A 17,425-nucleotide genomic window follows, 5' to 3' on the forward strand; every position below is an offset into this window, starting at 1 on the left:
ATTCCCAGCTAAGGTAATTAGAATTAAAGTTAGTCTAGTGATTGCCTTTAACATACAGCACATTCATTGATGACCATACGTTTTTAGCTGGATCGCAACAGCGGGGCCAGCCCTACAAACACGAATGTCTGTGACTGAGTGAGTGACTGAGTGAGTGAGTGATGAAGTTACACCATTGGTCGGCCGGATCATGTGTGTTAGGTCGAGCCATATACTAGGTTTTAACCTGGTCTTGTTTAATCTTACAGTAGCGCAAACATTAATTAGCTTAAGGTTGTGACGACCCCAGGCTATCTCAACTAACATTAGCACGGTAACATTAGGTTAACATTACGTTTGCATGTTCAATAAAGGAATGAATCATAATGTTGTCACAACCTGCCTTACCCTGTTGGAGGGCACATGAAAAGTGAATGTGCAGTCAGTGGTTCGGGTCGGACACGCATATGAGTCATACAAATGAATTAAGGTATGAAGAGTTCGTCTTGTTAAATTATTTATTATTGATTTTAGATAATTTCGTTTTTGAAAAATATGACTAGGAAACTAAGCTTACTTTTATTATGTATACTTACAGTTACAATACTTTGTATTGTATATGTAAGTATACATATACAGGTATTTGTTACCTGTATGCAGCTACAGAGAACAGAGCCTGGGGAATTACCTACTACAGTAAGTAAAGGCACTTATTTCCCATCTCGGGGTAAACAAAGAAGGCACTAGAGAATTCAAACATGCCTGCCCCTTTTTTCAACTGGCAATGTGGCACCTTACGTCTTTACACTACACAGAGATGTTGGATGCTGTACGGAAAATGTTTTTTCAAATTGTACTTTTGAAAACTTGAATACATTAAAACCCACTGACTTGGAGGCTTTGACTCAAGTTTTTTTTGTTGAAATAGATCACTTGCACTTCTACTAGAGTAATGATTTTATGGTTGTATCTTTACTTTAACCCAAGTATTATATTTAGCACTTTTACGACCTCTGGTTTTAACCACTGTTAGTAGAGTACATTTTATGTTTTATGTTAGAGTACATTTCATGCTGATAGATTACTTTTTAACCAGTGCAGCCTTTAATTAACTATTTATATTCTGCTGTGTAGTGAAATGGAAGCATGTGGTAGTTTTATTGCTAGCAGAGCTGCAGTTGGGATTCTGTGCAATGGAGCAGAGAACAAGGCAGTCCCGAGGAGATACCTTCCAGCACAGGGTACTCCTGTCTCATAAACCACTGCATACATAGTATGAATCTCATACAAATTAAAAGAGATTCACAATTATTTTTCTTACTAACAAAATAATTGGTTCACAAATAAAAATAACTGGTTAACAAATATGTTTTTGCACTCACAAACAAATTACATCTTGCACTGAGGATGTCTCAAAAATCAACAGATTCATGCAAGGAATTCCACAGGTCCCAGACAACGCGTAAATGCATGCCCAGTCAGTGTCAAATGAATGCCCATACATCGGTAAATCTTTTCCCCAAAAAACAGTGTCTGTCAAGAAATTCTTAAATATTATTACATTTGTCTGTTTGGGAGATGAAAAGTGAGTGCAAAATCATATTTGCAAACCAATTATGTTTGTGAACCAATTTTGTAAGATACAAAAAATATTAGTGTGAAAGAATCATATTCTTAATTTAATGATTTATGAGACAACAATAACCCCATATTACAGCCATCTAACAGTTCTACCTGACCTCATATGGAAACCAGAAGCTGTTACTTGCTTCTAGTATGGAGTCCAAATTACTGACTAAAGTAATGCAAAATATGAAAATAATTATTGTCAGGCTAATTGCTTACCCATGAACATTTAGTCCAATCCCATGTCTCAGTGGTAATGTTAGCTGGGCATAGTTGTCATGGAGAAAGTCTTCCTTTTCATAGTTGTCGCTAAGAAAGGTCAAATGTGGGCCATTTATTTTCAAAAAATGGGAAAACAATGACATTAACAACACAATCAGTTAGTCTTTATCGTAAAAATGTAATTGTTTAACACAGCACATCTGGCCATGGCTTTTTATCATTGGTCATGAAAATAATCAGATACAGACTTGAAAACAACATTTGTGCTGCAGTATGTGTAAGACTCAGGTCTACCTGTAAGACCCAATGCTTTTCAAAGAAGCACCGCCTGATCCTCTATACAATGATGTAACTCACTGGACTGTATGTTTACCTGTTCTCATCTCTACTGGTAAAACACACTTTACCCATTAACCCATCCATATTTGCCTGCTGGTCATGTTAGTTTCAAAGCTGTCACAGGCCTGAGTAACAGCATGATATGACCCAGAGTCAGTCCAGAGCATTCTTACTCCCTGTGCTGAAAGTGGGCTTCATTCTCACAATGTGAGCACAGGAAGGTCTGGAAGCACTTACCAGTGAGTGCTGACCGTCACGTTAAGGTCTCCCGCGTTACTGCTGTGGTTTACATCCAGGAGGAAGCTGAATTTGAGCTGTGAGAGAGAGAGAGAGAGAGAGAGGGGGAGAGAGAGAGAGAGAGAGAGAGAGAGAGGTGAAACAAGGTGGCCAAAATGTTCTAGCATCTGGCTGGTTTATGAGGATGTTTGTAAAAAGGACGTGGAGTTCATTGCAGACATTTTTATGGAGAATGTATGAAAGTGCTTATTTTTGAACAGTAAATTGTAAAAGAGAGGCTGTTCATACTTTGTCCAGACTACTCATGTACAGACTTCCCACACTGCAGTCCATTCCGACCGGAACGTTCTCCTCTTCAGCAGGTTTACAGGTCACGCGCCGTTCCTCCTGAAAGCACAGGATCCCCCTCTCTGAGCTATAGATACCAGCAGCCACAGTGTTAGCAGTGTGAACGAAACCTCTACCTGCAGTGGCCTGGGTCAGACATGGCCAGCACATAACATAGGTAGAAACTTCGTCCCAATTCATTCTCTTTGGAGCACTGATTACGGTACATGTTTATCCCTATAACCCAAGCCTGTGAATTTATTTTGTATGTGCCTGCACTACATTTTGACTTACAAAGTTAGACCCTCCCAGCCTAGCCAGCAGCCAGGCTACAAGGTCCCAACTCTTATCAAAATACTGCTAATCCTGTGTAGTTAATTCCCAATAGAGTTTAACTGGCATAGCAATTAGACCTATGATGTCAAAGCACAATACAAACACATTCAGAAACACAAATAAAACAATATTATAAACAACAATTATATACTGTATGTGTATATACACACACAAACACACACACATGCACCAACACACACACACACACACACATATACACCCCCACACACAAACATACACACACACAGACTCAACACCTACAGACACACACTCACACACACACACTGTATAAACTTGTCTATAAACACTTAATATTTCATTATATGATATCTGTACTTATATAAGCAGATAATCTTAAGTGAATTGCATCCAAAAGCTTGATTTTTAAATGAAAATGGAAATCTTGTAAGCTCATTGGGAGGGGGGCTGCATTGTTTTGTTATTTAAATATCTTGGTACGTACTGGTGTTCATTATGATGTCTATCTTAACAGGTGCTCCAGGACCTGTAGAATTTTTCATATTTAAAAAAAAATAGACCACCCGCCATATTTCATAAATGCATGGGGTATATTCCTACATCAGTTTCACCCTTCTACCCTTCACTGGAAATATATGGCACTGCATGTGGTGAAAATGGTGTAGGAATATACCCCATGCATTTTGAAATACGGCAGGTGGTCTTCATTTTTTTTTAAATATGAAAAATTCTACAGGTTCTGGAGCACCTGTTAAGGTAGATGTGATCATGAACACCAATACGTACCAAGATATTTAAATAACAAAACAATGCACCCTCCCCCCCCCCCCCCAATGAGCTTACAAGATTTCCATTTTCATTTAAAAATCAAACTTTTGAATGCAATCCATTTAAGATTATCTGCTTATATAAGTACATATATCATATAATGAAATATTAAGTGTTTATAGTCACGTTTATACAGTTTAAAGCATTTTTAATCATGAAAAAACTGGTTTAAGCAGGTGTGTCCAAACTTTTGACTGGTACACACACAGTCATACACAGACACACACACACACACACATACATACGCGCACACACGCACACACACACAGTCATACACAGACACACACTAGGGTTGGGTTGGTTTCCAGTTTTGCCGGTCCAGTCCGGTGTATGAGCTTAAACTGGTTTGATTTTATGCGAACCGACTGAACCGGCATTTGTCATTATGAGACGTAGCCTGCTGACAAATTAAAAAGTAGCCTACATCAGCAACCTGTGCCGACGGCGCTAAATCAAACTTGTATTGCATTAGTAATAAACAATATGACAACATGATTAACAATATTATGTTTGTTTATAAACGGAGCCACTAGTGTCTGAGTGCAAAAAAAAAAAAAGATTGACAGGCCGTGCGCAATTTAGTGCTGAGGCTGGCAACAAGGAGATCCAATTTCATTATACAACGGCTTGGCTAAATACTCGATTCTTATTGGTCCAAGGGTGGGCATTATTTCTCAGTAACGGGACACCTTGGTGTTTTAACAGTTCTAAAATCAAAATCCAGCCTTTTAAAAAGCAAGACAGTGCTAGAGAGATTAATTTTATTGACTTATGGTTTCATGCAGTTTCATTAAATAATGTAATGACAAAAATGATGAAAATTGGTGCTAATTGTATGGTATAAAACGAGAAGGAACTATTTTTTCTTGATAGCATCATTATTTTCATAGAATGAACGGTTTTTGCTTAACAACGGTGCAAATAGAACTACCAACCAGAGTTTTTGCATACCAACGGTCTACATAGAACTACCAACCAGAGTTTTGCTTGACAACGGTAAAGCCGCTACACTCTCATTCATGGGCTCTCATTATGTTCCACTCGGGAGTGGTTGAGTCACGTGCGATTTTAGTGGTAAAATTCGGTATTACTGGTCCGGTCCGGTCCAGTATTTGGTTTAATACCAAACCGGTTAAAAAATTTTCCCAACCCAAAATTTTCGGCCCAACCCTAACAAACATACACATACACACTCACACACAGACATACATTCACACACACACACACACACACACAGACATACACTCACACATACACAGTCATACACAAACTCACACACACATAGACATCCATACACTCACATACACACACAGTCATACACAGACTCTCACGCACACATACACACTCACACACACACACACACTTTTCTTCAAGAGATGCAGAGAGGATCCTACTGCATTCAGCACTTTAATGAAGTAGATGTTGCTCGGAAACCGCAGGTGTATCACTGGCAGGAAGGCATCGTCCCCCGCATTGACCAGCGTCACCATCAGCATGATGGTCTTCCCATTTCCCAGCGCAAAGTAGGACATGTTTCTGTGGCTCCTGCACGAGAGAGGGTTTATAATAATGTCATCCTTCCACAGTGCCAATTATCAGATGGTATCACCACTCTGGCAGAAAGTCATTTCTGCACACACAAACGCGTGACTCCTGCAACTCCCGGCCTATTCAAGGGCCTTTGGAACCACCAGTGAAACCAACGCGCCACTGTTCCCCAGAATGCCTTGCAAAGCATCAGGCACCACCCCTTCCCCAGGAAAGCTCTGAAAGTTGAAAAGAGATTGTCAGCTCCAGCTTGAGGAGAGTACTGTGGCTTTGCTCTTGGCTTTTACATTTTGGTTCAGGAAAGTAGACCCATGTGAAAGTAGAAACTGGTAGTATTTCCATGGCAATGAGGGACTTACCATCCTTTTGTTTCGAAGCCGAGAGAACCAGGTGTGCACCAGGAGTATTGAATAACTCCTCTACTGGTCTTGCACACAGACGTACACATATGAATACACACACGCGCACACACACACACACACACACACACACACACATACAGATACCATAACAGGCACAGGCACAGGCACTTTCCTAAACATGGAGGGCCCCAAGAAATTTCAAAAAAACTTTCTGAGAATAACTGCCTGTCTGTTAAATGTTCTATTTCACAATGTGATTCTGACCTTTCAGTTCCTCCTTTTGCCATCAGTGCATCTTGTTCACTCACTCATGCTTATTTCTGAACTTCAATGCTCTGGGTTTCTCTAAGGAGGCAACACAGGAAATTTGTCCGATGCAGGAAATAAGTGCTGTGTCTCTGTGGTTGCCACGTTATGTCATTAACCCCTTAAGTTTCACCGACCCGTATTTGGACCAGAGCAGGTTTATTTGCATTCACTGTATTCTTTCCATTTTTATGGTGAAATGTTTATGGTGAAACTCGTATCTGGATATTTACTGAAACAATGCTGGTTAAGTACCTTGCTCCTATCTGGGAATCAAACCTGTGATCTTTAGGTTACAAGGCTAGCCCCTTACCCATTATACAACACTGCCGCATATGCCTCAATCAAACTGGTTACATGATACGCTTCTGTTAATTTGTTTCGGTAATATTCAGAGTAATAGAATAACCAAGGGTTACCTTTCAAAAGTTTATTCCCATAGTTAAACGGGTTCAAGAATAGTAACCGTTTTATTTCTGTTTTTTTCAGTTTCATGCTTATGTTACAAAGAGGGTGCTACAGGGTTAAAACCACAAACATCGTAAGGTACGTGAAATGGAACCACTGCTGAGAGGTGTGAAACAACAGGCTACTTCTGCTGAAGAATGAGAGTCAGATTAACACCCATTACGAGAACAGGAACCGGGCTGCTTAAGGTCCTCACACTGTGTCTCTGTGTGTCTCAGTACCAAATGAACCCAGGATCAACTCTCAGACAACAAACACAGACATGTTCAGTGCTACACAGCAGAAATGGCAGATATGTCATACTTACTGTGGTAAAACCAGTCTCGCAGACAGCTGCAGATTGGATGAACAGTTAGGCCAGGCACAGTGTCGAGCGAACTCAGTCTGTGGGCGAATGGAATAGGATTATTTAAACAAATAAAAAAATCATGAAAATGTGCGATTGAAAGCTCTCCAGCATGACAGCCCCTATTGTACAGCTGCCATTAAGCTGCTGTGGGGGGGGGGGGGGCACTGAATGGCTGCCAGCTGAGCAGTATGTAAGGGTGTACAGAATTTAAAAGCAATGACTTTAAATACAAATTTTCAGTATTCAAAATGAACGTAGAGCCCAAAAGCTCTCTGAAGAAAGGATGCAGCGGGAGGAAGTCGCAGACCCGCCCACTTGCCTTGTTGAGCACTGTGTTGGTCAGTCCCTCTCGCTGCTGCAGCACAGGCTTCAGCGCAGGGAAGCTCTTGGACGCGGACCGAATGACGTTATGGTCTCCCAGCTCATACCTCACCTCAAAGTAAATTGGGGTGAAGATATCTCGCACATCTTTCTGTAGAGAGAAGATAAATCCATAAATGAGAGCTGAGAATCGCTCGCTAAAATTTGTGAGAGCTCAAACCTTGTGCACGCAGCAGGTAACCTATTCAGGTACTTCTTTCTGTTCTGTTTTAGCCTTGTGAGCTTTTACACACTTTCACACACTTTAAAGTGCTTTAACTCACTTTCACACACTTCAAAGTGTTTTAACAGACTATCATACTCGTATGTTTCATTTGAACATTGGAGGGGACACATTAAGTGGGGGGTCTGGGGGGAAATTTTGAGCGTCAAACACTTAATTTCCTGCATTCTGGTGAATTTTATGCACCAATTTGTTCCTTTTCTGCATCAATTTATGGTGGAAATGCTTCTTTCATGTTTTTATTGGGGGGGACAAATGCACGTGTTCCAAATATTGTGTGTCCCCCCCAAAATCTACGCCTATGCTTTAAAGTGCTTTAACTCACTTTCACACACTTTAAAGTGCTTTAACACACTTTGACACACCCAGGTCCTCTCTGTAATAACAGTCTATGCCAGCACCTCTGCCTGCACCATGTGTGACTCCTCTACTCAAAGCAAACATACTGTACCAATTCCCCACCTGGAACAAACCCTCAGGCATTTCTATCAACAACCGTCATTGTCACTAATAGCACACAACACACAAATGCTAGGCTCTGAATATAATGTATGACCAACAAAATCTTAAGATTGCCATACAGCTTGCACTATTCGACTTTCTATCGCGTACATTTTTGTCTCGCTGATGCGGTGGTGCACACACTTAACACCGTAGCGCAAATGGGGGTCACTAACCACAGAATTCTTCACCGGATTTTGGTCGTGAGGGATTTTGATACTCTGCTGTCACATGAGAACAAAAACAGAAATCTGATGAAATCAAAGTTTGACTGATGTCAACTTTGAGACATGAAAAAACTGTTTAGTGGCTGCTCTGTCTCTCTGACTGTGTTGAGTCTGCTCTGTCTCTGACTGTGCTGAGTCTCCTCTGTCTCTCTGACTGTGTTGAGTCTGCTCTGTCTCTGACTGTGTTGAGTCTACTCTGTCTCTGACTGTGTTCAGTCTGCGCTGTCTCTCTGTGTTCAGTCTGCTCTGTCTCTGACTGTGCTGAGTCTCCTCTGTCTCTCTGACTGTGTTCAGTCTGCTCTGTCTCTCTGACTGTGTTGATTCTGCTCTATCTCTGACTGTGTTGAGTCTGCTTTGTCTCTCTGTGTTGAGTCTGATCTGTCTCTCTGACTGTGTTGATTCTGCTCTATCTCTGACTGTGTTGAGTCTGCTGTCCCTCTGACTGTGTTTAGTCTACTCTGTCTCTCTGAATGTGTTGAGTCTGCTCTGTCTCTCTGACTGTGTTGAGTCTGCTCTGTCTCTCTGACTGTGTTGAGCCTTGCAATCATGTCATTCTTACAGTTCCCTTCCATCCCAAGTGTCCAGGCAGAAAGCAGGCTGATGGGTTTTTTTGAGGATATGATGTTACCAGCGTTTTGTGTTTCTTTCCAGCTTCCTCCACATGCCTTTCTTGCGAGTATATGTTTGCATGTGTTTGTGTGTAAATGTGTACGTGTGTGTGTGTGATTGTGTGTGTGTGGGCATGCATGTGCCATGTACGTGCGTGTGTGCGCACGTTTGTGATGTGCACGTTTGTCTGCGGTTCTCTGGCTCTCTCGTGTGGCTCTTTTTTGGTTTTGGTTTTGGTTTTGGTTTTGACGCGGTTGCTGCCCTCGGCTACATAATAATATTTACAATTTGATTAGGTTCCACGGTGTATGTTTCTTTTGTTGTATATCCAAAGTTCTCATTCTTTTCAGTTCAGTTACTACCTCTGCCTATGGAGGACTAAATGTGTCAAAATAAAATAATTAAATGAATGTGGAATTATATAAATAAATATATAAATAAATACACACATTTGTAAATAATTAAATCAATACTTCATTTTATCTTGAAATAATTAAATAATTCACACCTCATGGCTGATCTTTTCACAATAAAGTTATATTTTGTTTCATAATAACATGTCGTATTTCCGAATATAATTTTTCATTTAATAATGAAACTTTTCCGAATTACTTATTTTCCAAATGGCGTTTTTATTTCTGAACGCCGTTTTTCATGACGCATTTCAAAATGGTAATACTTCCTTCAATCAAACCCAGCGGGGCTGGACCTGCCCACTGATTTCGTAATCTTTTGCAATTGATTATTTGATCTTGTTCTGGTCAGTGCCTGGTGCAATGGGTCAAATCTGTGGGCTGGTAGTTAGATAGCTACCTATGCTCGTTTCAATGCTATAACATAATATTCAGTTAGGAGAGGCAAGGTATTGCATCCACTGACTATATGATGCAGATGTTTTCGGTACACGACAAGAAAACAATTTTCAAACGTAAGCTGAATAATGAATAAAAAGTTAAGGAAATGAGACCTGGATCAAAACAATGGCACTGGCATGTGCTAAGCAGCTAGTTAAAACTAGCTTTCTAGCTTCTGTCAGCATTTGAGGAGGCAGTAATAAGGGAGACGGCCCTGCTGGCCAGGAACAGTGAGTGGGATGGCCAGCAGCATTAGCCCTGATAACTGGTTAGCGACCAAACAGTAGGTTCTTATTCAGTGATGTTCCTAGCTAGCATAGTTATGAAAAAACAATGAAGCCAACATTTGACTGTTGGATCTAAATAAAGGCACTTTCATTTGCTAGTGACTAGTTAAAACTAGCTTCTGCCTATCTTTTGGGAGACAGCCATGAAGACACTTCACCAACCCTGCTAGGCAGGTAGTTCGAGTGGGATGGCTAGCCACATTAGCCCCGCTAGCTACGTAGCAAGCAAGCAATGTTCTTAATCACAGATTGTTAGATCATCATGATAACTTTAACCTGTGCGTTTCGTGTTTTTGCAACTTGCTTTCATTCCAGTAAAGGATCTGCAATCATTCAATACATTTGTGGAAGCATTGTTTGCTGATTTGCACCCTATGTTGGGAATGAATGTGCGTGGAGTAACTAGTGCATCAATAGCTACAGCACTACGGCTTACCGAACTAGCTAGCTATAATTTTAACATGCAGATCGACATTTGCAACGTTACTGCTTTTGCTTGAATGTGTGAGCAACCAATGACCGTGAGTGATCACTCCCTACTCATGTTGATTGAAAGGTTTTACCATTTTGAAAAGTCTCATTATGCAATGGAAAATAGAGTTTGAAATTACTGTAAAAACGCCATTCGGAAATAAGTAATTTGAAAAGACACTGGTAAATACAACATGATATTATGAAATAAAATAGAATGTGTTACAAGTATGTTATTGTGAAAAGGACAATCATGAGGTGACAACGATTTAATTCAATTTAATTCAACTTCAAAAAAAATAGTATTTATATAATTTATTTATATAATTATTTATATAATTATTGACCAATTACATTATTTATTTATGTATTTATTAGGGCTGTCAATCAATTAAAATATTTAATCACGATTAATTGCATGATTGATCCATAGTTAATTGCGATTAATCACAAATTAATCACACATTTTTTATCTGTTCAAAAATGTACCTTAAACCTTTTTCAAGTGTTTAATACTCTTATCAACATGGGAGTGGACAAATATGCTTGCTTTATGCAAATGTATGTTTATTTATTATTGGAATTCAATTAACCCCTTAACGCACATGCCAAATCTTGCCAATCCTTGCCCATTTAGGGGGTACCCTATTTAAAGCTTTATAACTCCAGATGTGAACACCACAGAGACTTGAAAATGGCTTAAATGAAGCAAGACATTTGTACAATTTACAATACTGGATAAAAGCGCTATATAAATGCAGTCCATTTACCATTTAATACTAACGCAGATTAGATTATATTCATAATTTTGGAAGAAATAAGGTGCCACAAATGCAATTGTCTAGACAAAAAATCAAAAATGAATTTGCACTTTTTTAGTTTGCAGTGAAATACTGAGAGATTGCAAATATACAGCAGATAAACTATAAATGTGCTAGATCAAAAACATCTTGACCACATGTTCATAAAATCTAAGGGTGGATATGTAGAACTACTATAAATTTATGAAGCAAAAACTAAGCAGTGTACCCAGCGTCTCCAAATCGATTCAAAATGTTTAAATTATGCATGGCTGTAAATCACAAAAAATTCACGTATTTCACTACGAATCAATTGTTTTGACTCAAGAAACTCACTGTTGCATCATTTTCAAGTGTGAATTACAAGCCTTCTTGTCACTACAGTGGTCTAAAATATCTAGGTGTCCAGAAACATATCCAAAATCTCTCCAAAAATGAATAAAATGCTTTTTGTCCATTATAAAGCATATAAATGAGCCCCTTATGAAGGTTTAAGATGAAACATTGCTATCAGATTAAAAATAATGCAAAAATATTGTCACACAATTTGGTACAGTACCTAAATGTGTAATAATTAACTCTTGTATGTATTTCTATACTCTGTACTCCCGTATGTTTTCTTGTATGGCGATGGGACGACATGAAAACAATTTTCAACTGTCCACCACGTTTTGGCAATGTTCCAACTCTCACGTCATCACCGTTGCATGCTTCACAAAAATTATTTCACTACTAACTAACGCTTACATTACAGTGTAAAACATCCACATTATATAATACCACTAACCTATTTAATGAACCTCAATTTAAAAAATAACTTATATAACTGAAGTATTTTGATCAGTAATACTTACATAGCAATGATGAAATCTTATCTATGTTTAGTAGATGGAGACAGTAAATCAATGATACTGTTTTATTTGCTTCTGTTTTGCTCCAGAAAACGATGTCAGCTAGGTCTATCAGCAAACATATGGCTTACCTATACCCAGAAGTCCTCAATAATAATAGCATTTTCCAAGAAATTACGAAAAATTGTTGACCATGTTTCGTTAGGTGCAGCGTCTTTTACTGCTACCACAGAGTGACTCCTAAGTGAATGCGATGATAAGAAAAGTTTTGCTTATGCTGACCTAAAAAAACGCTATTCCAAAAGCAAAATTAGACGATGTTATACATCGTTAGAAAGCTTATACACCTACTGAATAAATTAAATGTCAATGAAGCCAGACTGTACTAAAAAGGGCGACAAAGCCGTAAACGACACATGTGGTATTACTCACAGCTATTTTGGAAAGTAGCCTACCCAAGCATCACAAATGCGCATATATTTCACAAACGGATTGTCCAAGACAATATATGACCACTCAGTCTCAAAAGGGACACCTCTACGCGTAAAACCAACGGTAAGGTTGTATATTTATTCAATACTTAGTCCCAGATATTGACTGTAGAATAACATGGTATCATTTTTTAAAACTTTGTTTCGTTTATTTCATTATTCAGTGAGCAGCATTTTCACTGCTGTATTTGCATATCTTAGGGCTATTGTTGGATTTATCTTGTTGCTATGACGGAATACGATATTTGAGTGGTGAAAGAATATTTGTATGAATGCGCAGATAGACAATATTGTTCATTATGTCATGGGTGGGGGGTGTAGTTGCAGGGAGGGGGTGCGTGTTAAATGAAGGACCAGAGTGACAATGGTGGCGTGGCAAAACTCCGTATTCGGCATAGTTGTCATGTGTGGTCTACTTATGAAACTAAAACAAAGCGTTTCTGTTTTTAACTCATACTTCGGTTGCAGTAGCACTGAATGTCTGAGTTCAGTAATCTCGGCACGCCGGCGTGCCAACCACTAGGGGCTTTGCTAAGACATTAAAATACAAACTTCCGGTTATGCCCCATCCACTTCCGGTTTAAGCCCCGCCCATTCCGACTACGGATACAGATAATTTTGTTGGTTGAACAGATACAGATACAGATACAGATAATGATGTCTCTGCACACCCCTATAGGCTATATACTTTCAATTCTTTGGATACAACATTTAGGCTATACTTCTATTTCTGTGCACCGAGCCAGTTGCTTAAACAGACAAGCCTGTTTACATTGTTAGACAACAGGGCAGCTTGCTTCTTCTGAACAATGCCCAGACAATGAAAAACTGCATTCACGCTGTTTTACTGGGGAAAACATGGATCCCCACAGAAAATGCTGCTTTATTTTATTGTTAAGGAGTATATTAAATGAGTAAATAGAGTGAAACCGCAAAACTAGTTAGGCTGCAGTAGTAGGCTACTGAAATGTAAATATGGTATCACTGTCAGGTGTTTCGTTATATCATTTGCAGCATTTATTTCTGAGCAAAATAACGTTTTCTAGCTATGCTGGCTAGCGAAAAAAGTTGCTGATAGAACTTTTCGTAACTTTAAAATTTCACATATTGCTATAATGAATTATCATGTTAACTTTGACAGCCCTAATATTTATTTATATAATTCCATGTTTTATTTATTTCATTTTGGCATGTTTAGTCCTCCATATCTACCAGGTAGTTATAGAGGCTTGAGCAGTATCCTGCCCACCGATTATTAATACCAGTACTGCATAGATCAGCATCCTTGATCACACAAACATCAGGAGCCTAGTGTGCATCAGCAGGGGTGTAGCATGCATCAGCAAGGGTGTAGTGTGCATCAGCAGGGGTCTAATGTGCATCAGTAGGGGTGTAGTGTGCATAAGCAGGGGTGTAGTGTGCATCAGCAGGGGTCGAGTGTGCATCAGCAGGGGTGTAGCGTTCATCAGCAGGGGTGTAGTGTGCATCAGCAGGGGTGTAGTGTGGATCAGCAGGGGTGTAGTGTGCATCAGCAGGGGTGTAGCGTGCATCAGCAGGGCTGTAGTGCGCATCAGAAGGGGTCTAGTGTGCATCAGCAGGGGTGTAGCGTGCATCAGAAGGGGTCTAGTGTGCATCAGCAGGGGTGTACTGTGCATCAGCAGGGGTGTAGTGTGCATCAGAAGGGGTCTAGTGTGCATCAGCAGGGGTGTAGCGTGCATCAGAAGGGGTCTAGTGTGCATCAGCAGGGGTGTACTGTGCATCAGCAGGGGTGTAGTGTGCATCAGCAGGGGTGTAGTGTGCATCAGCAGGGGTGTAGCGTGCATCAGAAGGGGTCTAGTGTGCATCAGCAGGGGTGTAGTGTGCATCAGCAGGGGTGTAGTGTGCATCAGCAGGGGTGTAGTGTGCATCAGCCGGGGGCCCGGCTTACTCACCCTCATGAAAACCTGGTGGGTGACGCAGGAGAGCTGCTCATGTTTGACTTTGGCCCTCCCCGCCGTGGTGTTGGACGTCCCATTCCCGCTGAAGGAGAAGCGGGGCGGGAAGCCCTCCTTCCGCCGCACGTCCACGGTCAGGTTGTACAGCAGCCCTGCCAAAACCAGTAGACAGACACAGTCAGGTGCTTTCTCCCTACCGTCCTACAGCTCACCAGGGCAGTCAAACTCAAGTCCTGGAGGGCTGCAGTGCCTGCAGGTTTAACTCCAGTCCTGGAGGGCTTTAGCGTCTGCAGGTTTAACTCCATTATTGGAGGGCCGCAGTGTCTGCAGGTTTAACTCCAGTCCTGGAGGGCTGTGGTGTCTGCAGATTTAACTCCAGTCCTGGAGAGGTGCTATGTGTTACAGGTTTAACTCCAGTTCTGGAGGGCCAAAGTGTCAGCAGGTTTAACTCCAGTCCTGGAGGGCCGCAGTGTCTGCAGGTTTAACTCCAGTTTCAGAGGGCCGCAGTGTCTGCAGGTTTAACTCCAGTTTTGGAGGGCCGCAGTGTCTGCAGGTTTAACTCCAGTCCTTCATAGTTCTTCATTTTCCTGTAACCTGAACCAAAATTAATCACGTATGGTATGGTTATCTTTTAATATTCACAACGAAGGTTGGGGGGAAACGTATATTCACCTTTCTTGCATTGCTAAATAATTATCCAATTAGATAAAAACGGAATAAATATTTTACAAAAGTTATTGAAACCTGCCCCCCAAACAGCCAATGACAGCTCAGACCGCTCTCTTACCCGGCCAGGAACTTTAAGTCAATGGTCACCAAGGCCGGCCCTTTTTCAAATTTTTTCTTTTTCCTTTTTCCTGTGTACCCGAGCCGTGGCTCACATTGGTTTTTATGAAGCTACCCTAACCTCGATGTCCCCGCCGAATAACCCTGGATCGCTGTACCGTTGCACTTCCAAGTGTTCGCACTGATTTGGAACCTTGTGTCTGCGCCTTGAAGTACAGACGGGCTCGTGTTGGGAGTCCGGTGTCACTGATCAAGCTGGCCTGTCCCAAGCTGCATTTCTCCTCATCACTTTCTCCTCCTTCTTTCCTCTCTTCCTCTCCTCTCCACAGTCTGACTTGTAAGTAACGCCATAATTCGAGGTGTAACCGACCATTACCTATTTATGCGTGCATCCATACGAGGCCAGCAGTAGCAAGACATCTGCCGGACTGTAAACCTAATTGTATGGTTAAAGACCTTTGTGTTATGAGTCGAGTGTAATTGATTGTTGTCTGTCTCATACTATTCATAGGCTATGTGTGTAGAATTGTGTTAGTTCATAGTGAGTTTCTGAGTAGCGGTACCCAGCAACCTTGTTGAGATAGCGCATCACTTATGAACAATTATTCTAATATGTTCACATCTGACCTTATATGTACAGAGTTGTATTGTGCTATACTGTGCCAGTATCCTTATCCCATATTACAACCAAACTGCTTAATTTTCTGAATTATTTGTCATTAAAGCTTATATTTTTGTATGTGTGATTGTGTTTTCTCTCGCATGCTGATGGAATGATCCGCTAACAAAGTCAAATAGAGACATCTGAATTCGTAAGTGCCGAGGGTCAATTCCCTTTAAATAATTTAAAGACTTGAGGTAGATAAAGGGTGATCTCTAGTCATTCTGGGTTCAGTATTCAGAGTGCTGTGCCACTAACAGGGTAACTGAGGGTGACCCCTAAACGGTGATCTTTGACCACTGAACTGTAATCAAATTTGAAATAATACAATAAATTAATTTAAATTTAATAACTCAACTAAGTACTGTCAACCTAATGACAGCGCCGTGGGAAGTTTTAGAAACGTGGCGTGGGTGTGGAAATGAAACCCCTGCTGCAGCACAGGGGTGAAGGCATGGGATAGCATTAGGTTCAGGGTCCCTCACCGATGTGCCCAGAGATGCGCCTCCCGCGGACTCTGAAGCAGACGCTGGCGTTGATGCAGACGCCGGGCTGTACCGAGGCAGAACAGGACGGCTCGCTGCGGTTCACACTGGGAGGGAGGAGCATGAAGGCCTCCACCATCACCACCGCCCGCGTCCTGCCGCAAACAGTGCCATCACCACCGTCACCAGCCATATGCATGGAGCTTAGAGAGCTCCACCCATCTCCACCCACATCTGCCAATCTCCACCCATCTCTACCTCCACCCCTATCTGACCATCTCCACTATCTACATCTCCCCCCACATCTGCCCATCACCACCCATCTCCACCATCGCCACCTCCACCCCTATCTGACCATCTCCACCCATCTCCACCATCTACATCTCCACACCCATCTGCCCATCTCCACCATTGCCACCTCCAGCCCTATCTGACCACCTACACCCATCTCCACCATCTACATCTCCACACCCATCTGCCCATCTCCACCATCTCCATCCCCACCTCAATCTGCCCATCTACACCCATCTCCACCGTCTACATCTCCCACCATCTGCCCATCTCCACCCATCTCCGCCATCACCACCTCCACCCCTATATGCCCATCTCCACCATCTCCATCTCCACCCCAATCTGCCCATCTACACCCATCTCCACCATCCCCATCTCTACCCCATCTGCCCATCTACACCCATCTCCACCATCGCCATCTCCACCCCTATCTGCCCATCTACACCCATCTCCACCATCTCCATCTCCACCCTAATCTGCCCATCTCCACCCATCTCCTGAGCAGATGTCATGTCAAAGAGCAGATTGTCCAGATAGCCGGTCCCTGCACTCATGGCTACAGAGATAAAGAGCTTGTCTTACCTCAGTATAACGGCAGAGTCAGACAGCAATGCTCCCACTGCAACATCTGTGAACACATACAGAGTGAAACACATCAGACACCTGG

At 41.5% G+C, this 17,425-nt stretch overlaps 1 protein-coding gene across 3 annotated transcripts in view; it reads right to left on the reverse strand.

Moving 5' to 3' along the window:
• Nucleotides 1-17,425, reverse strand: part of LOC135241162 (integrin alpha-4-like) — a 47,185-nt gene that overhangs the window by 9,884 nt on the left and 19,876 nt on the right. For 2 of the 3 annotated variants that reach the window (XM_064311318.1, XM_064311320.1), the window contains exons 13-21: nt 17,341-17,386; nt 16,468-16,622; nt 14,533-14,687; nt 7,226-7,378; nt 6,865-6,941; nt 5,268-5,418; nt 2,692-2,790; nt 2,404-2,480; nt 1,825-1,914 (exon numbers count right to left, since the gene is read on the reverse strand). In XM_064311318.1, coding sequence (XP_064167388.1) covers nt 1,825-1,914; nt 2,404-2,480; nt 2,692-2,790; nt 5,268-5,418; nt 6,865-6,941; nt 7,226-7,378; nt 14,533-14,687; nt 16,468-16,622; nt 17,341-17,386 — 1,003 coding nt within the window. The remainder of the gene's footprint in view (nt 1-1,824; nt 1,915-2,403; nt 2,481-2,691; nt 2,791-5,267; nt 5,419-6,864; nt 6,942-7,225; nt 7,379-14,532; nt 14,688-16,467; nt 16,623-17,340; nt 17,387-17,425) is intronic. The other variant, XM_064311319.1, reaches the window with a different exon arrangement.

Source organism: Anguilla rostrata, chromosome 15 (genome assembly GCF_018555375.3).
Source record: "Anguilla rostrata isolate EN2019 chromosome 15, ASM1855537v3, whole genome shotgun sequence".
Classification (NCBI taxonomy): Eukaryota; Metazoa; Chordata; class Actinopteri; order Anguilliformes; family Anguillidae; genus Anguilla; species Anguilla rostrata.